General features: G+C 42.8%; 2 protein-coding genes across 2 annotated transcripts; both read right to left on the minus strand.

Annotated features, from left to right (window-relative positions):
* Positions 1-997: 997 nt before the first annotated feature.
* On the minus strand, positions 998-16,598 carry mmp15a (matrix metallopeptidase 15a). The gene is made up of 10 exons (XM_072663144.1): positions 15,793-16,598; positions 12,313-12,461; positions 10,980-11,102; positions 9,353-9,657; positions 7,440-7,601; positions 6,264-6,535; positions 5,821-5,959; positions 4,884-5,031; positions 3,727-3,842; positions 998-2,843 (listed from the first exon to the last, which is right to left on the minus strand). Exons 1-10 carry the CDS (start codon positions 15,913-15,915, stop codon positions 2,377-2,379), a joined length of 2,004 nt encoding a protein of 667 aa, XP_072519245.1. The 5' UTR covers positions 15,916-16,598; the 3' UTR covers positions 998-2,376.
* A 1,639-nt stretch (positions 16,599-18,237) lies between these two features.
* Positions 18,238-22,920, minus strand: zpd (zona pellucida glycoprotein d). Its single transcript, XM_072664202.1, has 7 exons — positions 22,869-22,920; positions 22,448-22,656; positions 21,561-21,718; positions 20,726-20,968; positions 19,779-19,983; positions 19,584-19,689; positions 18,238-18,359 (listed from the first exon to the last, which is right to left on the minus strand). The coding sequence occupies exons 1-7, from the start codon at positions 22,897-22,899 to the stop codon at positions 18,238-18,240; spliced, it is 1,074 nt and encodes a 357-aa protein (XP_072520303.1). The 5' UTR covers positions 22,900-22,920.
* Between the last annotated feature and the right edge of the window lie 732 nt (positions 22,921-23,652).

The following is a 23,652-nucleotide window of genomic DNA, read 5'->3' on the forward strand; positions in this document are numbered from 1 at the left end:
TAACCCCTACCAGCCCATGGCATGACAGCATCCGCACTTGTGATTGGACAGGAAAGTGAAGAGAGTTAATCTGATCCAATACAGAGGCCAGGATCGAGGAAGGGGATGTGAGGGGTCACTAAACTGCTAAAATGATGAGTTTGAATATTTATATACTGACACCCAGTAATCTGACCCAGGTAGTTACTTTGCTGAAACCCTAAAATGGGTTTAAATGAGATATGTGAAGCTTCTAAAATGGCTAAATATTATAACAAACTTACAATAAAGGCCAAAAATGGACAAAAGTATTGGGACACCTACAGCAGCGTTTATGGCTTTCTATTCTAAATACATAGCCATTAAATAAAGTTGCTCCCCCCAACTAAATGAAACATGAATTTAGTGATTAAGAGGTGTGTCCCAGTACTTTAATCCATATAGTATAGATCATTGATTGCACAGTCACGCAAATGTATTTCCAAAATGGAAAAATACCTCTTAGCTTTCAATGGAAGGTCATTTTGGGGCATTTCCATTGGTCGACTCCTAATGAAATTTGGACACAATGTAAAGAACAGCTGCCTTGTAATATGCATATGTAAAAAGTGAAAAATAATGAAGGTTTTTGCATGACAGTGACGATATTCAGAGGCCTATCTATCATTCAGTTCATCTACCCAACCATCCAGCTTCACATTTCTCTCTCCACAATTGCAGGAAAGGCGTCTTCATGCAAAACATAACTTTCAAGATCAACAACCGCTATAAATGAACACAGTTATTCCTGTGGTAGGACGTAGCATGCGAGGGAAAATCGAGAATGATGAGAGAAGGCCGAAAAGACGAAAAGCTCAGACACCTCCTGCTGCTGTGAAGCAGCTGGTTTTACCAAACAGCGTAAGCTTCCACTTCCCTCTCTTAGCTTCTTCCCGCTCTACTCTCTGCTCTGCACTGATGCTTTTCACATAAACACAAACACAGGAGAAGCCAGGAATAAACACAGATCCGTTTCGGATTTCTGTTTTGGTACAACCTGTTTTTATTATGAGCAAGCTACATGTAATCCTACAATAGGCTATCTGTGTACAAAAAAGCAATACATGCCCTGCATGATTCACTCAATTAGTTGTTAATATAAAACAATGCAAAAATGTAAAATCAAACATAAAAAAGCATTTTTTCCTCTTGTGTCCTTCATTAATCAAAATGAGCTAAAGAAAGAAGAAACAAATATTATTCATTAGACATTCATAAAACAAACCAAACCAAAAATAACAGTACAAAGATGAACCGAGCTTCAAACATACATTAAAAGGCCACAGTTGTTAAAGGCACTGACAGACAAAGGCATGTTTCTGCTGAATAGCCTGGGCTCTCACTCAGTAAAAACAAAGCCCTCCGTGTGAAACATTAGCTGTGATAGTGAGCCCTATCGCAGCAGCCCCAGCTCAGCCTGCAGAGGCACTAGTGGACAGAAAGCCAAGGCCGAGAATGCTTCTCATAAACAAAGGCCCTGGGGAAGGGGAGCCTGTGGTTAAAACACGGCAGAGAAAACAACCAAGTTCCACAGGAAAGCAGTTTTCTTTTTTCTTAAGAAAGAGTTGCAGGGCGTGCTAATGTAGGTCACGGTGACAGCAGGGCCACGCCCCAGCTTCAGCTCCCCACCCCCCAGGTTTGGCAAACTTAATGGAACTAAAGCGAAGGAAATGCTGGCTGGCTAAGAAGCCCCTTCCCCCATCCTCTTCTTCCCTGCCTCCCTCCCACCCTAACTCTTTCGCTTTCTCTCGCTCCCTTCCCCTCTCGCGCACGCTCTCACTCACTCTCTCCAAAGTCCTAAATCAGCAACATCTGTGTAATGTAAGCCAAGCCTGGCCCATAGGCAGAGACAGTAAACCTCCTAAGTATGTGCAATACAACTTATTAAGCCAAACTATTTTAACCGTGTCCTTCCCGTAACGCTTTCGCACGCAGTTTGGACTTTCGTGTTTTACTGAGGCTACTTAGAGGAACCAAGGACCAGGAGAATTCCGCTGACGAAGAAACTGCTGAACGCATCCAACATTCCCACAGTTGTAAAGTTTGAGCTCATTAGTAGAACAGGATCTGCTTTCCACACATCGGATACACGCATTCGCACGCATTCGCACACATATGCACGCATTCACAAAACACAGAAAAGAACCAAAGACTAACGAACGAACCAAAAATAACAACAACAGAAAAAAAAACCCATGAAAGTGCAAATTCTCTGTGCAGAACAGAGTCATGAACGGTAGGAGCACCACAGCCGTGTAAAAGGCAAGGTGGGAGTGTGTTTCGCTGAGAGTAATGTGCTGTACGTGCTGAAAGGGGACAGCGCGAGTGTGTGAGAAAGTCCGTGAAAGTGAAATCATTTCACACCCACTCCTGTAAGGAACGTCTACAGTGAACCAGCACTTTGGGCGTCTCTTTCCTCTGAAGCGTGGTGATGATGACGTAAATCACTCCCAGGATGCACAGCACCAGCACCAAAGGCACAGTCACCAGGATGAGGGTCATGACGTGGTCGTCACTTTCTTTTACCGGGAACACCACGTCTATCTCCTTCTTCCCGTCCTTCTCATCATCATCATAATCGTCACCATTGCTATTAGCATCGTCATTGCCGTCCTCGACGCCAACGTCATTGTCCTTGTAGTCGTCGCTGTCCGGGTCCCGGCTGCCTGTCTCTGGCCACTTGTCGCGCGTATCCGGTCCTGCATCGAAATCAACCCGACAGCCCATGAAGTCGTTTAGGATGGATCTCGGGAATCCGGGATCGATCTTCATTTGCTTGTTGTTGAAGCGCCAGTATTTGGTGCCTTTGTAGAAGTAGGTGTAGGCTGTGGAGAAGACAGGAGGACTTTTATTCATCAGTGAAAAAAGGTATCACAGTTGTCAATATAACTATCAATGTTTAAAAGGATGGCATGCTTTCTCCAGGTACGGGTGTGAAGCTACCCTAAGTGGAGGAGTTTAAGCATCTCGGGGTCTTGCTCACGAATGATGGAAAGAACAGGGATCATAAGATCGATTGCAGGTTGAGCAGGTGAGCCATGAAACAAACCTCTCAATTGAACAGTCCACCTAAGCCTCCACCCTAACTTATGGTCGGTAAGTGTGGGTACTGGGCTCTCTCGTCGGGACAGAGTGAGGAGCATGGCTATCCTGGGGGAGCTGAGAAGGTTTCGGGCAAATCATGATATTGATAGACTTTCCACTGAACCTCCAGTGCTGATTATTCATGTTCAGATTATAACTATGTAAACATGCACTGTTCTTATGCACGCTTTGCATGGACACTATATTAGGAGGCAATTTACTTCCATGGTCTTTCTGAACAGATGGTAATTACAAAGCTATCAGAACCTAAAATCTGAAGCAGTATGATTATCACTGGGTTTTATACTGCAAAATGCTTTTCCTCCAGAAAAAAAAAAGTCTCCCAGAAACTACAATCTTGCCCAAATCCTCCCCACACCCAAACCTTCGCTCAAACGCAAGCGACACATCTGTTGTTTTAACAGGATCTGCTGAAGGTGCTTGTGTGAAGTGGTACGTGAAGGCAGAATGAGAAACGGAGCTTTAGGGAATCGGGGCTGTTAACGCGCCCTACTTTCTCAACTGTGAAGTCACATTTTCCTTCTCTCAGCTTCGGATCAAACCCACTTTCACATTTTTTGACAGCCATTTTCCCGGGCACTCATCCCCCTTGCCCTGACTCACCTCCATCGTCGCTGAGAAAAGCCCCCTTTGGAGAGCCAGAGATGGAGCCCCAAACGCTGATGTGTTTGGGGTAGTCTTTATCCACGGTTCGGGACTCTTCACTGAAACGCCAGTATCTGCAGGAGAGAGGTGTTGCGAGTGATGTAAAGCCAGGATTAAAGCCAATGTCTATGTTTTTTTTATGTTTCAAACGTTCAGGAAAAGCAAACAGAGAGAATTTTGCAGCCAAAAAACAAAAAAGAGCCAGCTCTTAAAAGCTCCTAAATGGTTGTTGGCTTGGATGTACAGCTCTGGCAAAAGGCTTAAATTGGTATAAAACTTTTACATTATGTGAAGCTTCCTGACACCCTCATATCTCATTTATCATAATGACTGAGAATCCACTGCAAGGTTTTTTCAAGAACCAAAAATTATTGGGACATTAATTTATTGTTTCTTCTGAAGTCAAGTGTCTTAAAAAGAGTTGAATCTGCTTTTGCTAGAATAACTGTCTCTACTGTGCAGGAAAGAAGGCTTTCTACTAGACTTTGGTGCATTTATCATGTGTGTGTCCACATGTTTATGGATACAAACTTTCTAATGAATGCATTCAGCTACCACCCATTGCTGACACCCAAATGCCTGTCTAGTGCCTGTAGAGAAATACTGCCAATACAATGGCATGCACAATGTTAGGCATGGACTCGAGCGGTACAAAGCCCCACAGCATTGAGCTGTGGAGCAGTGGCACTATGTTCAAAGGAATTATGGTTCTCCATCCAATATTCTTTAGGATGAAGTTGGGGACGTGATCATACAACATCTAGACCTCACAAACTCTCTTCAGAGAGAATAAAAAGTTAAAAATGTATTAAAGTAATTTACAGAAAATTAACATCTGTACAGCTGTGCAATAATCCTAGTGCAAATGTTATGCATGTTATGTATCAGTACTGTGTTGCAGTGAAGTCTAGTTTGGTTCAGTGAAATTTGAACCAATAATTTGTCAATAATTGCAATCAATTCCTCACAGCAATCTAGTAGAAAGCCTTGCCTGGATAGTAGAAGCAGTTACTCCATCAAAAGCATGTGAATCTCTTATTTTTTTAAGCAGGTTTAATAATAAATGTGCACGTGTCCCAATACATTTGGCCACATTTTTTTTTTTTTTTTTTTACCTTTCTCCTTTGAAGAAGTAGGTATATCCAGAGGGCTCCCACCACACGGCTGTGTCCACTCTGTCAGGCATACCATGACCGTAGCGAAACAGGTCCTGAGGGTACCCAGGCAACACATCAGCCTCTCTGAATAGCCAGTACTGACTGCCTGCAGCAGGGAACCAAAGGGAGGGAGGGAGTCAGACGGGAACAGGCCCCAAGGAACAAAAAGAACTCAAAGAGGGAAAGTGAAGGGCAAAGAGAAGACCCCATGATCTTTACTGTCCTTCCTCTCTGGGAGGACAGAAGTCACACTGTGCAGCCTGAAAGGACAGTTTGCCCTCAAGCCACTGACAGAAATGCATAAAGATTTCTTATGAAAGAGCCGGGGCTGCTGAAGCATTAATAAAGGGTCCGGTGCATTCTGCTGAACAGCTGAAGCATGTCCTGTGGCACTCTTCCTCCACTTTGTCTTCTCAAACTGAAAGCAGATCAGCGCTGAGCGTGCGGAGGCTGACGCAACACAGCCCAGGCCAGGCCTAGCGCTTCTGCCAAAGTCCCCTTCCCCCCTCTGCACCAAGTGCTTTACTAGTGATGTAATATGGCCTAGAGTATGTTGGAACAGGGAGAACAGATGTTTTGAAGAAAGTCTGATATCAGGGAAGTATTTACAGCCCTGCACCATGTGTCTGTTTAGGATGTCATAATGTATCCATCAGATGCTTTATGATAAGAGAGATGCTTCACATTTCCAGCTCTCGTCAGCACAGATAAAGCATCTGAGATGGGAACTCAGCAGAGACTGTACTTCTCTGATACAGTGGTCCCCAACCTTTGCCTGATTGAATGGAGCAGGTCGGGCTGAACAGGGTTGGATCTGCAGAAGCAGGGCTTGGTTAAACCATTTTTTGAGATTCTCTTGAAGCCTAGACTCATTTTCTCATTTTCCACTGCTGACCTTTGAAAAACACGAATTTCCCATCGTGGCGTTCGTAGGCAGCGTCTATGTCCTCAGGCAGTCCCACCCAGAAGAAAGAAATAGGCATAGGGTAATTATCTAGAACCCGGTTTCTCCTGACCCTCCAGAACCAACGACCCTGAAAGTGACAGAGAGAGAGAGAGAGAGAGAGAGAGAACAGCAGAGAGATCCAGAGATTGGTTAAAATGATTTATACACAGAAGCACATGGCCTGTTGACGGGTACATGTTTTTCCATCTCTTCACAGAAATCTGAACAACGTTCGGAGAACTAACAGCTCCGTTCCAAGAAGGAGAGTCTACAGGAAGGCATCTTCTTAAAACATTGTGCAATAACTAGCAGTTTGTTTTTCTAACCACTGCTCAGCACATGATCTACTGGGTCCTACATGTTTATCAAGGATGTCCCAGATACTGTCTCACCTTGAAGACAAACATCTCGCCCCTCAGCATGGTAACAGTGTCAAAGTCACCCTCACAGATGTCTGGAGCGTCTTGGTCGGAGCGGCCTGTGGGCTTGGGTCTGTGGGGCCGTCTGGTAGGGCTGGCTGGAGGTATCCATGGCTGGGTGGGTCTTCGAGACGGTCTGGTGGTTCTTGCAGCGGCCATGGTGGTTGTGGTCTCTGGCTCAGGTGTGGTAGTATATGGTGTTGTAGTGGTGGTCAATGTCTGGGTGGTCGCTATCTCGGGGAGCCCTGTGAACACACATTGGTATATTGCATATATTTGGTGTGGGCGCATGACACAGTATACATGCAGCAGATACACGACATACATGACAAAAGTATTGGGACACCTGCTCAGTCACTGTTTCTTTTCAAATGACGGGGATTAAAAATATATATAATAATAATAATAATTTGGAGTAACGGTCTCTACTGTCCAGAAAAGACTTTCTATTAGATTTTGAAGCATTGCTGTAAGGATTTGAGTGCACTCAGCATTTAACAAGTGTATTGGTGAGGTCAGGTTGTTAGATGACCACCCCCCTCATCCCCAACTCATCCCAAAAGTACTGGATGGTGCACCACCATCATTCTCTGTTGAGCAGTGGAATAGGCATGGTGTCAATAGGTTCATACTTCTCTACCCTACCCTAATGGGTGCATTGATTAGAAGGGGTGTCCACAAATATTTGGATATATAGCGTATCTCTCCACAAATTCTACAGTACTGTATTTCTAATGTTCGGCCTTAGCTAGCAATTCGTTTGCATTCCCCGATACACACACACACACACACACACACACACACACATTAGAACTAGCGTCCCACTTTTTCCATCCAGCAGCAGCAGCTGTGGCAGGAAGCCCATGAGGCTCATTCACTCAGCAATTCAGGGCTTTCAAATCAGCCACAATGGAGAAAACAGACCTACAGTGATACGCACTAACTGAGTCAAGGAAATCAGAGTTCATCTCTCTGCCATTGTCCATTTCCACAGTCTAGAACTCTTTACCTAAAGTACTCATTGATGTATAAAAGGTTTAAAAGACGGCATATCAAGCAATACACATACACACACAACCCTGGAGCCTGCAGAATGACTTCCCTGCACTAATACATTAGAAATTGAACAGCCTGCATGTTTGCACCCACCGTACAGCTGCTGAATCCCGCTGACGTCGTCCTCAGCCAGGGAAAAGCTCTCAGTGTTTATCCACTGGTAGAAAGGAGCCATGATGGCTGAGGGGTCGTTGGAGTGCTCCAGACCCAGTGCGTGACCCAGCTCATGAACCGCAACCAAAAACAAGTCAACGCCTGGAGACACAGGACATGGGAGAGACAGAGCAGGACACACGACATGGTCAGATTACTTAAATTAGCAAAGTTTTGGGAAATGGAAATTCTGCTGAAGCCTAGATTAAACAAGGGAGGTCCAGACATCTGGATAACACTGATTCTCAACTCTAGAGATCTAGAACATTGATTAATCTTTGGTCTAAAGGCCGATTTAATCTCTGAGCTTTTTTCTCATGTAAAAACTGCTAAGCTGTGTCTTTTTTTATTGAACAAAACTGCAATAGAATAGAGAGCAAGTATTGCCACTTCCCTGTTGTCCAAATGACCATGTCACCATTTAGGTTAGAACAAACCTGGTCAGGGTGCCAGTGCTGAAATACTAGCAGCACCATGACTTTATGAAGAGTGAAGGATTGCAAAAGGAGAGATCTGTGACTTCAGGCCGTCCTCAGAAAGGACAGAAACCATACATGGGACCTGGTCAGTCAATACGTGTACATCTGTAGTAGACACTTCATCACAGGAAAGGTAATGATATTAAAGTCACTGTTAAAAGTTAAAGTCCAAATATAGTGAATGTCTGATGTTGCAGTAAAAGGGAAAAACATACACTATACAGACAAAAGTATTTGGACACCTGCTCAATCAATTTCTTCTGAAATCAAAGGTATTAAAAAAAAAAAAAAAAAGCGTATCCTGCTTTTGTCAGAGTAACTGTCTCTACAGGGAAAACGTTCTTCTACATTGCTGTGAGCATTTGACTGCATTCAGCAACATGCAATTAGTGAAGCATTAGTGAGATCAGGATGTTGGATGATTACCACCCCACCTCATCTCAACAGTACTGGATGGAGCACCATCCATCATTCCAGAGAACACAGTTCTTCCACTGCTCCGCAGCTCAATGCTGGGGGGCTTTACACCCCTCTAGCCCACGCCTGGCATTAGGCAGCATGGTGCCAATAGCTTCATATTTATCTCCTCCAGAGTCTCCAAAACTTGTCTACAGGGACAAGCTGTGTGTGTGAGAGAGAGAGATAGCGCACCTTTGCACATATGTGTCAGCAATGGTTGCTACTTAAAATAGCTCAATGCGTTTATTAGAGGGGGTGTCCAGAAACATATGGACATGCAGTGTAGAACAGACCAATTAAATCCTAATGTAATGTTAGCCTGTAACAAACGGTTCAGTTAAGTTAGCTGACAACTAGCTCGCCGCTTTGAAACATAGGTACCAAGTAAAAAAGCTCCCCCTGCTGTTCCATGTAGTGATTTTGTCGTGATTAAATATTCCAAATTTAAAGTGTGTATAAATGCTGTATTAATGCTGTGATGATAAAACTACAGCTATAATCAAACCGTCACTGATTTGATGAATTAACTAGGGGGTGTCGTTCGTCCACTGTGACGGATGGGGACTGAAAGGACTCATCAACCCAATTTCTTTCATTTATTTTCTGTATAACAGTGTTCACTGACCAGCAACCATCTTACATAATAGTTTGCCTGACTGGCCATGTGATCAGAGCTCCTACTCGCTATAGATCAGTAGGGTATGCTTATATTATCCTATTAAACTGTCAAAAACCTCGGAATTTGTATTTACCGATCAAATTACAGGCACTGCTTGAAAGGGGCGAGGGCATTTCGGGGGGCAGAGCATTACGGAAAGGAAAGGTACCCAGCTGTGCTGCTCACAGATCATCTATCTAGACTAGAATTTCCTACAAAAACCTTTTTAATCTAAAAAGAAACCGATCTGCCGTTACCTGTTCCTTCCTGTTGGTTGAGTGTCCATGGTTCGTCCATATCAAAGTGGGTGTCCCCTCCCATCCCAGGACCTGGGAAGAACGCGTGAGCCAGCGACCCCCCCTCTCCATCAAATAGAGACATGTCCCCATGGTACCCGGTGGCAAACAGCAGAATAATATCTGGCCCCTCGCTCCCGTTTTTGATGTCGCTATAGGGGATCTCCTCAAAACGAAGGGGCGTCACCTTCTCCCAAACACGGAAGGCCCTCCGGATGGCCTCGTGGGACTGCTGCTGGCCGACTTTGGGGGTGTGGTTCTGAATGCTGAGAGAAGAGAGAAAGAAAATAAATCATAAGTCCCAGAGCGGACACATCTGCTCCCTGAATTATAGCAGTACGATTGATGCCGTGGCTCATAATGAATGAAACGTGGTGGGAATTTTTTTTTGTATTTACAGCTCATACTGCTGACTTAACCACAATGTTAAGCAACATTGTTCAGCTGGGTAAAACCTCTAGTCTTTTAGAAGAGAAAGGTAGCTCCTGCTGTTTCATTTACCTTTATAAATAATGATGTTTATTATTTTGTTATTATTGTGTTTATTATTATGTTTTTATATCATTTTAACCATATTCCTGCTGCTTTCATGTTACTGTAAAGTCTCATTTTGTTTTTTTTAATCATGTGAAAATTGTATTCTTTTGTAATGGGTTGTTTGGTATACTGTATAAAATGTGTCCTATGGTCAGCATTTCTTACATACTGTACTATCGTTACACAACTATAAAGTGCAAAATTTAGACGCAGACCCCTAGTACCGCTAGCATTGTGCTGCAAATGACAGCAGGCTAGCACACAAACGCTACTTATTTAAAGTAAACTCATTCGCTTTTGCAGATAAACTCAATTACGGAGGAGAGGAAGAATGGAGGAAGTCCTACAAGATCTTTGTGAGGGGTCATCAACCTGCTCTCTCGAAACTAAAAACTGCACTTTTAAATGTGTAGCTAGGTTTTTATTTTCTTTCTAAAGTTCAGTTCAGAAACTTTACAAGACATTTTGAAAGAATTTTGTTCATTATTTATTTTTGTTTTATACACTAAACTATCGGATAGACACTTATCTCACTACGTATGTACATCAGTAATAAAGTAAGCCACTGTTAACCTATACGGAAAGTCAACTGTTTAAAAATAAGGCAATTTTACAATTCTGAATAAATTAAAATACTGTAATAAACCATGAAAAGACCAAAACCTTAAATATTTGTATTATTCTATTATTATTATTATTATTATTATCATCATCATGCACTGTCTAACTGTCTTGTCTAACTGCACTATATGAAGTCTACTGGTGAAGTGTAGTGGTTGGTATAGTTTAGTGGACTACAACACAGCCCTCTTGGCCCTGGCAGACTAGGGTTCAACTCCCTGGCCAGTCAAGTACACCACACTACACCTTGGGCTGAACTCCTAGCTCTACACTCTTCCTCCGATAGTGTAACATGATTCAAATGTAAGTCACCATAAAAGTAAATGTCTGCGTCTTTGTGTCTTCTATTTTGTGTGGTCCTGTAAACACAGGTCATGCGTGAAATAAGGTTAAAGGAGTCTCATACACCCCCCACCCCCCAGCCCCGCACCTGTAAGTGAGCTTGTCTTTGTCCCACTTATGTCCCGTCAGAGCAAAGCGCTTCCGCCTGACACTTCCTTCGCTCGTCTCCTCGAAGCGATCAGGGACTCCACAGCGGGGGCGCTTCATAGCTCTGAAAGCACAGGAGGTCAGTCGCTCGGGAAGCGCTTACATGTGGAAATTTGGGGTCAGTAAGAAGCAAGCTTATGATTGGATCTAAGGGCAATATGAGCTCTGGATGTTTTTTTCCCCTTTTGTGGGAGCCATTAAGTGGACCACGTTTTCCCCCCCTAAGAAAGCAAAACAATGAATGGGAATCAAGATTAGTCCTAGATAAGAGACGGTAGTTTTACAATTTACAATGCACTCTTAAAAATAAAGGTGCTTTAAGTGGTTCTTTGACAGATGCCATTGGAGAACCAATTTTAGTTATAAAGAGATGTACTAGTGTGAAGAATATTTTTTAAGAGTGTGAGCTCACACACACACAAAAAAAAAGACAAACCAAACCAGGTGTAAGAGCCCCATAAAACTACATTAAAACATATGCTGAAGGTTTGAGGGGAAGAAAAAAAAAAGACATACTATGATAAGTCAAACTGCTCTGCTTGATCCATCTCCCTACTTTATTTCAGTGGATTTGCTGAAGCAGCAGAAATGCATAGAAAGATGAGGGCCGAGCCCATTTCCATTTCCTCACTGTCAAGTCAACAGGGATTTTCAGCACTGCACGCATGTATGCAGTACTACACTGGTGTACCAATGTTATACAAACGGTTCTCTGAGCAAGGTCATAGAAGAACCACATTTGGTTCTATTAAGAACCATGTTTGAAATAGAGAAGTGAATGTGAGGATTCTTGAAATCCGTAAAGAACCTTTTCAGGTTTTTTCGAAGGTTCTAGTGAAGGTTCTTTAGAACTTGCATATCTATTATCCACATGTTTTTTCTGTGTCACTCAAAGAACCTTCTGCAGCACCTTTATTTTGTGAAGAGTGTATCATCATCATGTCATCAGGCCCCTACAATTGATCCAGAATGTGTTGGCAATAGGTCTACATCCTTCACCCCGTTCTCTTTACTGGCTTCCTGCAGCTGCTGCCCACATCGGATTGAAAACCCTGATGCTGGCCTACAAAGCCAGCCCCTTGGTACTTGGTACCCACCTAGAAAGAGTAAGGCCAATTGTGCTCTCTCTGGCTCTGGCTGTCGATGGCAAGCGGCAATGACCCGGGATTCAAACTGGCAGATCAGTGGCAGCACTTTAGTCAGTGGTGTAAAAGTGAATCACACTCCCTAACTGTGGGGGGAGCCAAATTATTTGCTTGAGACAAACATAGTACCTCATAGTGGCTGCGTCCATCTGGCCAGTGACCTCCAGGCTGTAGAAGCGCTGCATGTCTTTGATAGCACTGGACAGAATCTGTGCCGACTGCATGGTGGACATCTGTCTGCTGGCTTGGGACAGGTAGCCATAAGTTCTCAGCCATGACTTTGGATGCAAAAAACAGAGAGAAATGACAAGGAGGAGGAAAGAGAGCATCAGAGCATCAGGAAATGAAGACCACCATTAGGGACCTGATGTATTTATAGGTGGAGGTCAGCAGAGGCTGATCTGCTTCGGTATGCATTGTGCGAACAACTCACTGCAACAACCCTCAGCCACCACCACTGGTTTCAGCATAAAGGGTTAACTTCTGAGCAGAACTGCAGCCAATTGTTTACCATTCATGGACCAGATGTTGACTACGTCAATTTGGATGGAGCACCAATAAAACAAAAAGTTATAGAACGTAAAAAAAGAGCCACTCCAATTTGTTCAGATTCAGCCAGTGGAGGAAAGCTGGTGTATAAACACTCCAACCCTGAAGCCACAATATAACCTACAGAGCGAGGCTGGAAACTTTCTGAAGATTTACAGGTTAACCAAGCGAGAAGAGTGGGGAAAACACTTAAGTCACCTCAGGTGGTCCACCAGCTGGGCTCAGGAGGATCTGACTGACGGATGGTGAAATTCCACAACCACCACCACTCATTCTGAGAGCTGGAAAAGTGGGTCTTACACAGAGACATAGAGCAATAATGACCCCAAAGTTTCTTCTCTGAGGTTCAGTTTTCCCAAACTTGAACGCATGCCCATGTGAGCGTAATGCCATAGACCAAACACTAGGAAAGGGCTGACCAATAATGGAATATCGAGACTTATCTGCATCTCAGAAATTGTAAAGGAGCAATTTGACCCCTCATTTTAGTCCTTATATTCTTGGAAATTCTCATCCTCTAAGTTATCCTAGTGAAGCAGAACTTCTCTGGACTTAAACTGGAGAGATTGAAAGTCCCCAGGAGGACCATAAATCCAAGAATGGCTCTCGTAGCTGGGGAAGGTAGTTGCCTATGAAAAACTCTCTGGCAGACTGTTGGATAGATTGGATCAGTACTATAGTCAATGGGGGAATTTCCTAGATTACTGCAAAATGGACGTCCTCATATGGACTCATGTGCAAGGCTTTTACTAATAATTAATAGGATTAGGATTGTGCGCCAAGTATTACACAATATGTTCCCATTGCAGTATACATCATTTATTTATAAGAAATCTCTGAAATATGTATTTATTGAATGAACTATTTTTTTGTTAAGTTGCAGTTTGTTTGGCATGTCTGCATGATATGCAAATGTACTGATCTGTTTCATTTGAAAAAGTTCAATAAAGTGTCAATCATAAAAATAATCCAATCCTGAGGTCTCGTTAGGAACCAATCTTTACATTTAAATACTGATAGGAAGTGTTTTACTTAACCTCTGAAAATCCTCCTTTAACACCAACTATGTGGGCTACGTTGTGACTTTAGGGTTTGGGTGTTCCAGACCTGCACGTATCCCTCCTGTAAACTTAGGAATAGCCGTGTTTTCAATCGAAGTACTTACTGTTACTACTTTGGATGTACTTAAAGTCTAGTTTAGAGAATAAGAAGCTATAGAGATTGCTGTAAAGCGGTCATTTATTAGGTGCTGTTGATGAAGAAAAGTTTCAGAAAAACAAACGGGTAATTTTAATACTAACACTCTCAGTACTGTTGTCGTTCACATTTACTGGTACACTTTTTACAGGTAGAAGAAAACTCCTAGAGGTATTGGTTACAGCAACACGATTAGCGATGCATGGGAATTTCTATTTAATATTTGTATATATTACAAAAATATATGGGCCATATGGAAATAAAATGTTATCACCATATTATATAAAGACATTTATTACGATATACAATATTTAATCGCAATATTTTGTCATGTAGACAAAATGCATCAACAGCTTAAATTAAAAAAAAAACTGCTATCCAAATTCTCACAGTACTGAGTACAGTCATTGAATTAAATAAGACTGATTACGCTCTTTGTAATGAAACGTGCAGTACGTCAGTGCTCTTTAAGCACTGACTATCCACGATACACTCATGAAAGCATATTGGTGTACCACAATAACAAAATTCATCACGATACACTAAAATAGTGTCATATTGCTCAGCTCTAATTTCAAACATTTCAAATATTTGTTAATGCATTTATTGAACATTTGCAGATGCTGGACTACTGTGCTAAGCTACTCACATTTGATTGATTTTATTGAATATTTTTTTTACAGAACTTTACAGAAATCCATACACATATCGTCGCTGTTTATTCTGAGCAATTTAGAGCATTTCTATTGGTCCATTCATCCAGTTTATACATTTATTTGTACAGAGAAGCCAGAGGGTTCAAAAATGGAGATACATGGTTTTCATTGGACAGCAGCGATACAGCATTTAATGTTATACACATATAATATGTAATAATTTGGGTTGAGTCCTGATTTCTACCGATTATGTATCAGCAGGAGCTAAAAGGGACATAACCAATACTGGTATCGACCCACAGCTCCCATATCAGTGCATCCTACACTAAACTGTTCTGTGCCATGATCTGAACAGGTCCTACCAGTCGTTCAGATGCTGCTGTTTGCAATTCATAACTTTATTTTGAATCTAGAGGTTATGGTATTGTTCTTATTTGTTGATTTCCCTGTACAAGACTTACAATGACTGCTATGCATATGACACATTTCTTACCATTCTTACCAAAGGAACTGTCGCCTAAGGTATTCAGCAGCGCTGGAGGAATCTTTCTTTTTTCCATGGATACTGTCAGAACTTCTAGCCCAGCTTTTACTGGCAGCTGACTTTAGACGGTCTAAGATTTGAGCAAGACTGATGATCAGGGTGGTTAGAAAGATGGTCATCCTCTTAAACAGCAGGATACATGTTTCCATTTCATGGACCAGGCTGGTCATCAAGTCTGTCTTACTGGAGGACTAGTTTGGTTAGGCTGGTCATACTGGGCAGCCAGCATGGTCATGATGGTCATGATGGTCTTGCTGGTTAACTATGTTGGTCAGGTTTGTCTTGCTGGTGGATCAGCAAAACCATCAATCTCAAAGGATATCGTACCCTATGCTGGGAGAGCAAGGGGAACAATGACCAGCTGCATGGTTCATTACAAAGAGAGATTTTTCAGTCCTCATTATTTCTCAGATAAATAATAAATACTTCTGGACTTTTTTGGACTCTTAACCAACCACCTCTGCTTCTTTTTTTGTCCATTTAAGCTCAGCAGATACTGCAAAATAGAGAAAACAGCCAATCAGAGACGCATCGGTCATTCCTGGTCAAGCTGGGACCTGGAATTCCACTTTGCCAGTGCCAGCATTGGTATTCCCAATGCCAGCTGTGAAATAATGGGAACTGCATTAGTCAAAATACTGGGCAGAACATTGAGAAAACTACCTCAGCGTTGAACTCGTCGTCCTGCAGTGTGGCTCCAGCAGTGCTGCTCACCAGCAAGACCCACAAAGCCAGGAGAACAGGGCTTCTGTAGACTTCTGCAGAAATGCTCTCCGTGTGTGCCATCTCCCCCTCTCTAGGAGCGAAGATCCGCTGCCTCCCTCCCGGTCCTCAGTGGGTGAAAGCCCCGGTGTGGGGGGTTTGGGTCGGGTTTGGGTCGGGTCTGCTCCTCTCTCCTCTCTCAGTCCAGTCATTCGCTGTGAACTTCAGACCCAAGCTGAGGGCTGAGTCCTGCAAACGCCAGCTTTCCAGAGTAGGAGCTAAAACACCGTTTGAACTCGTTCCCCTCGGATGCAAATCAGCACGGATTCAGATTAGACCTTTCAGAGACCAACTCGCCTCTATTTACCACAGACCGCTGATTTCCTCTCCTTCCTCACCCAGCCGCACAGCTCCGGGCTTCGCTCTGGTAACAGACGGCAGCTGTATCACTGCAAACTGATAAACCGACCACAAAAGGCTACTTGTTGATAGTCGCCATGTCTTGTGCTCCAAATGTGGTGCGTACACACACACACACACACACACATATACACACACACTGGTACCGGCTGCAAGTTTCCGGGGGAAAGTATCACATTCCCAGTCCAGCTGGCCAATTTCTCACTGATCCCTCGTTTGTATAGACTACATTAGGGACCTACTGGTGAAGCCCCATACAGCACACTGCTCTGCCCTGCTCTGCCCTGCTCTGCCCTGACCACCAAGGCTGGACTCATGGGGCGCTTTTTCAGAGCCTTCTTTTTTAAAGGTTTTTCTCCACCCTCTGCAATGAATTATTATTAATTAAGGAGCAAATAATGACCCTACTGCACAAAATGAAAGCAATGCAAACAAGATCACAACGAGTTTTAGTCATCACTGCCATCCAGAGGTGGGAAGGAACTAGTCCCATAGCCTACTTAAAGGGGAATTCCCAAGAGATGGAAACCCACTCATCTAGAGATGTTGGGTAGGACAACACAAGCGTCAATGATGGTAAAACAGTGCTAAATCTATTTGTTAAAAAAAGGTCCCAGGCACCAGATAATGTATTTGTACACATTTCATGGAATAACAATGTGCGCTGTGGCTTTCAGAGGAATTTGTAGACCTCTAATGCCACTCATCACCACTGTGAACAATTCTGACTTGGTAGGTTTCTCAATTCCTGGTGGTTCTGGAGGCTCCTGAGTGTAGCCGTCTATCCACCTGTCCCGTCATTGATCTGAGTCCCAGTGATCATAACTGGCCTCGCTCTCTCTGGGAGGACAGGATGGCCCTCTTCCATCTTCCCACACTCAGCATGATGAATGGCGGTCAGGCACCGGCGTTCTTCTCCAAGATGTTGCGTTAGCAGCTGTTCCGAAAGATGCGGTGACTTTGGAGGAAAAGAATGTGAAAAGAATGTGATTTGGAGGAAAAGAAACAAAATAAAAGAAGAAAAGGGAAACAAAAAGGTTAGTGAAGCAGCCTTGAGACCGGAAGGTCGCTGGTTTGATCCCCAGAACCGGCAGGGCCCGACTGACCTGCCCTTGGGCACGGCACCTAACCCTCCAACTGCTCCCCGGGCACCACAGCTAGCGCTGCCCACCGCTCCGGACAGATGTGCTTACTGTTCTCTAGAGTGTGTGTGTGTGTGTGTGTGTGTGTGTGTGTGTGTGTGTGTGTGTGTGTGCGCTTATTGCATGGATGGGTTAAATGCAGAAGATTCTGATTGGTTCACCTTCTAAAATAGGACAACTGGTCCTCAGGGCCCCCCTAAATAGCCCAGGGCACCAGGCATTGTGTTTTTATTGGCTTGGGCCAAGGCCAGGTATGTGGATTGGGAGGGTTTTGAGGACCAGTTTGAGTGCCGGTGTTGAGTTCACATCAAATGAATTTATTTACATCCATTTCCATACAATTATGCAGAACTTTTGAAATATTGGTGGGTATGAATGTGATAGATTTGTGTCTTATATTTGAGTATTTGTTTTAATGCTGACACAGTCATTTCTACTTTGGCAGATTTATTTGAGGACTCTACTTTTGCTTATCGGTCACATTTTGACCACTTCGTTCTGTTGTCCGCTCATCTCTCTCTGAAGATTACATTTTTATTTTAGGCCAAAAAATGACAACAGTCTTCCTTTGCTGATACTGAACGTACTAGGAAGTTCCACCGCAGTTCTTTGGGAAACTTTGTACCCAAGTTGTTTATGGTTCCACTTGAGCCATTATTTCCCCTCGACTAAACACTGGAAGAGGGTTTAGACGCTGCTGCCATCTATTGTTGAATTCAAGTAAGGTGCAGGACCTCTGCTTCCCTGTACGTTTACGCACATGCAGTACTGGGGTTGTTCCAGGAATAGGAGCATTATCGGAAACTCAGTTTAGTGTAAAAATAAGAATTTTATTGCAGGGAGTCTAGAGATTTGTTTGGAGTGCTAGATGTTTGTTGCCAGCCTTAGCAAAGGAGATCAGGATGAGGAAGAAGATTGCCAGGATCCAGAGCACACCTAGAGGTAGCACCAGTGTTAAGAGGTAATCTGCAGGAAACAAACGCAAACACTTGTGAAAATCAGTGCAGTGCCTTTTCCACCTCACTACATTAAAATCAGGATACAAATCACAATTATTCCATTTTTTCTTTGCAGGTCTGAGGTGTAGAACTCTCTGTACAGTGCGGAGATACTGTACAGTGACTGGTAGAGTTTAAAGACTTCTGTATTTGAGTCTCTTTAGAACGTGGCATCATCTGCTGCTTTCTGAGACCAGGCAGGTTCTGTTTTACTGATGTTTGGATTGCACAGGTCTGGCAGTGATCATGCTTGGGTTTGGGTGGTGAAACTGAACCCAGCGGTCAGCTGAATTTGGTTCCTCGGTTGATTTAGTAGTAAATCTTCATATTTAATAAAAGGAATGATCCTCTAAAAGCTCCATTGTGTGTTTTCTTTCCCCATCTTAAAATTAGATGGATGATCTGGAAAAATATGTTTGTAAATAGGTTCCTTCCACAATAATTAAGTGTCTCTTTTGTCCTGGTAAAGTTTAAGTATAAAAAGGCAAAACCAGAATGCTGATTAACCCACAAAGGGAATGCTTGGTTAAGTGAACAAAGTCTGTATGTTGTTATACTTTGTTGTATATGACTGGATTATAGAGGGGCGCGCAAGGTTATGCCACCCCCCTGCCAAGTACAAAAACCAACCCTGCTTGAAAAAGTGTAATTTTCATCATTCATCATTAGATTCAGTCAAAACGGAAGACTTCTAGACATAAAACTATATCATAACTGGTTCTGTATAAATACATACATTTTAATTATAGCATAAGAAATGAAATACCTGAAAAAAAAATTTCTGCACTAAAGTAAAATAAAGTCAACTGAACCCACTGAGATTTTTCTATTACGGTTGTTATTGTTATCTGATTTATATTATCCCATTTAATCTCTGTTATTCTAATTTCTCTGCCAGATTGTCACCACACATCTTTTACCACAGCAACCACCTAGGATACCATAGTGACCATCTAGCAACCATCCATCTTGCAGCCACCTAAGACACCATAGCAACCACTTAATAGCTACTTAATACCATAGCAACCTGGCTGGGGGAACCATCAGTGCTTCCCTCAGCATATGTTTCTAGTTAATATTATCATTATTACTTTATTTTCATAAATAATTTGAACACTGGGTATACCACTCAACATCTTTGAAAGGCAAATTTTCGGATAAGTAAAGGTCGCAAAAGATGCACTGCACTCACTGAACATGGGCCTCTCTGGTACTTGAACTCTGATTGGCCCATAGGACAGAAGGCCTTGTGGAGGTTCACGCATTGCAGCCTCTCTCTTGATGATGGATTTACATTCCTGAAAATAAAAGCAGAATTGGGATCAAAGTCATAGCAACCAAACTTATCAAATGTATGAAGGCCTTTTCAGGCTTTTACTGAGCTTACAGTTATACATGACCCTGCATGGTCCTGTGTGCAGAGCTGCACTGAGCAGTGCAGGTATAGCTCATGTGGTTCCGTCACAAAGCGGAACATGTCAAAGGAGAAGCGGACAGTGGAGCCCTGTCCGTTGTGTCCCTCCTGACCCACCGTACCGTTGCGATAGTTAGTGGCTTTACTAAGAAACGAGACCGTTTCATCATTCACACACCTGCAAAGGCAACAACACACTTATTCAGCAAAGCAGTCCATCATTATATCAGCTTCACTTCCCATACAGGAGCACTTTGTAGCCTAGAATTCCAGACTGTAGTTCGGTAGATCTGTTTCTCTGCATACTTTGTTAGCCTCCTTTCACCCTGTTCTTCAATGGTCAAGAATGACCACCACAGAGCAGATTTTTCAGTATTTGGGTGGTGGGTCTCTCAGCACTGCAGTGACACTGACCTGGTGGTGGCATGTTAGAAGTGTGTGTGTTGTGCAGCAGTGCTGCTGGAGTGTTTAAACACTGTGTCCACTCACTCAGGGGTGGAAATCATTTCTTTTTTTTAAAGGACCTTTTAAAAACAATGGTTCTACTGGGCTTCTGGGTGGCACGGCCATCAAAGTGTTGGGGGATTGAGGGGTCAATTTAGAGTAATACTACTGCCATGTGCTTGCCACAGGTCTAAGACAGTGGGCATCTGTTAGCTGATGTACAGAGCTGTGTCATTAGAAAAGCCCTGGTAGCCTTGTGTGATGGGAGGAGTCCTATATAACTATAATTAGTGTCTAGGAATTAGAAATAACTAAATTGAGAAGAAATTGGGAACCCAATCTACAATCATTAGGTGTCAAGGAACCCTTTTCCAGTTCTACATAGACCTTTTTTGCTTAAAGTGTATGTTACAGGTACGGCATGTCTTTCTGGGAATGACAAAACCTGATATTACTAAATACATTTTTTAGCTCACCCGTTTAGCAGGAGCGTGTGAAAGAGGCTCAGGGTTTTGTTGGGTTTTGGAGTCTGTGTTGCCCAGCACTCGTCCACCCTCAGGTTGAAGAAGTCCTGCGGTTCGGTCACACTGACCTGCACGAACACTCTGTCTCTGAGCTGCACTGTAGGAGTGCTTCTGAAGGCCTCAGTGTACGTCTGGTCCTTAAACAGACTCAGCTCCATCTTCACCTCCAGCTCACCCACCTGCATCACCAGCTCACTGCATGCAACGCATATAGCAAGCAAACCCGGCATGCATCATACTTCTACTGCACTCCAGTCAGGTTCTGACAGATGCTATGCTATTAAATGCTATTAAAAATTATTCCCGACTTTGTATCTCATAGATTCAGCTAAATATACTCAGGTTGTTTGACCTAATCTCCATCTGCTGCAGCTGTCCGACACAGTAGATCACCACACACATGTTCTGCATATTTGTTAAGTCTATACATGCTTATGAATCCACAATATAGGATTTTACAATAAAATTTTATTAGAAATGTTGAACGTGAGTTAAGACACTCAGCTTTTCTTTGAAATTATTAGTTATGGTAATCAACCATACAACTGTAGATTAGGTTTTTTGCATTTTTAATTTTTGCAGTGACTGATTATAAATATCATGAACTAAATTCTCAATATTCACAATATTAAAACAACAGTTTTAAGTTATTTGGTTTAAATCAAGTTTATACTTCAGCTCCATACAGCAACGCAAATTAAATAAGTACATCTAATTTTAATATAATAATGGTGGTGATGTAACAGTTCAGTGCTATTATGTTGCAGGATGGTGTTAATTGCATTACCTGGAAAATGGAAGAATGGGGAAAGGCAGACTGACGTTGTGAATGTAAGGGTACACACAAGTGTACTCGATCTTTATGACCGGGTCTCTCACAATGTTCTCATACACTTGCGGGTCTGACATCAGCATGAGGGAATATGCAATGTGAGACAGATTCTTCTACAGAGAGAGAGGACGGGGGGGAGGGGGGGGGGGGTAATGAGACCACCAGGATTTTCTCTGCAGCAGTGTTTTAAAATCAGTGCTTCCAACTGCATTTCACCAATTTCTCTCCTAGCTAGTCAACCTAAACAAAGCTTCAGCCCTAAGCATTCATTGCCATGAGACAATCCTTCATTTTGTTTATTTGAATGGTTAAATCTTTAATATAAGAGAGAGAGAGAGAGTTGTTTGCTGTGAAATGCTACATTTTAGTGAAACTCCTGCTGCAAACCAGAGAAAACTGAGCGCTGAGTGATGGAGGGGATGGCTGAGTTGGGAAGGACCATCGTCCCCAACCAGAGGGAGAGTTGAGCCAATTGTGTTGTATTAGACTCCTAGCCACAGATGGCTAGACGGCTGTGGAATCAAACTTATAACTAAGAGGGCAAACACTCAGGAGCTGCCTTACCACCAATTTACCACACTATATATAAAACTTAGGAGACCTGTGTGGATTAACTGGTGGTTTTGGACTATAAACAAAAAGGCTATACAGTATTCGGCTCCTACAAATGAATCTCGAGTCATTAAGCTTCGCTACAACTAAGACCTTCACACCAAACCACTCTGAGTGACCTTGTTTACATCTCAACCACTGAATTATGCAGAACTGTGGCCAATAAGAGGAAGCATAGAGACCCAGAATTTTTAAAGCACAAAGCAGAAAAGGTGAAAGGACACCCTCACCTGGACAGGCCTGCCTCCACAGGCCTCGTACTGCTCCTTAGGGGTCTGCACTGTGTAGTACACACTGCCAGTGGTGTTCTCCTTCTTCGCCCTGCAGCTGGAGTTCAGTAAGTGAATGGAGTCAACGTCTACAGAGTAGTAGCTGAAGAAATCCTCAATCACGGAGATGCTTATGAAATCCTTGCTGCAAACCACATGCATGGCTGCCGCTTCAAAGAGAAGGACATGTTGGACTATATGAAATTGTAAATTTAAAAAAATAATAAAAATAACATTTTCATAAAAAAGTTAAATTAAATTAATTGTAATGTTGCTTTTTTTTATTGTGTTTTTTTTTTTTTTTTTTTTTTTTTTTTGCTGATGAGCTTGATGAGAGACCCCACCAAATGGACGTGATTGAGACTATACTGAATTAGGATACCTTTATCACAACGGTCCCCGAAGTATCCCATTGCGCATGCGCAGCTTCTCCCATCCTGCAATAGAGTGCACGTGTTCGGGTCCAAACACTGAGAGACGTCACATGTTGCTGAAGAGACACAAACCCTCACTTTTAACACAGAATTAACCAGTAAACTGAAGTAATACAGTACCTAATGAACAGACACTTACCAAACACACGGCCAACGGTGCCAAGGAACAGGACCCCCAACAACACAGACCCCTATAAGACAACACCGTGAAAGACGCGCGTTAAACTGAGCCCTGGCTTACAGTCCGGCCATGATCACCACTTTCCTTTAAACTGACAGACCCGTGGGAGGCACAGCTGACCCATCGTGTCCATGTTGAGCTTCAGTGTTGGCCGAGTTCCTGTTTTCTAGGTTTTTTTTTTTTTTCTTTTTAGCTTGGTCGACAGTAAGTAGCCTGTTTTAATATTTCTCTGGAAGGAACTGGAATAGACTGAGCACCAAGTAAATACACCCCTCCACCGTTACTGCACTGACCACTCTAATTACAGTCAATGACCAACACCTGGGCTAATCTCACTCATATTAAAATAACTAAAACGTTCCTCGTAGTTTTTGAATGGGACGTCCAACAAGCTCACATATCCATATCTATAATAATTCAGTTTGACTTCAGTGAGAATAATATTAAAATCCCAAACTGGATTTTTTTAATCAATTAAATTATATTAGATTATTTAATTAGATCTTTAAAGACATTCTGAATAGTCATATGTTACCATTCATTTGCATATC

Source organism: Salminus brasiliensis, chromosome 19 (assembly GCF_030463535.1).
Source record: "Salminus brasiliensis chromosome 19, fSalBra1.hap2, whole genome shotgun sequence".
In the NCBI taxonomy this organism is placed as follows: Eukaryota; Metazoa; Chordata; class Actinopteri; order Characiformes; family Bryconidae; genus Salminus; species Salminus brasiliensis.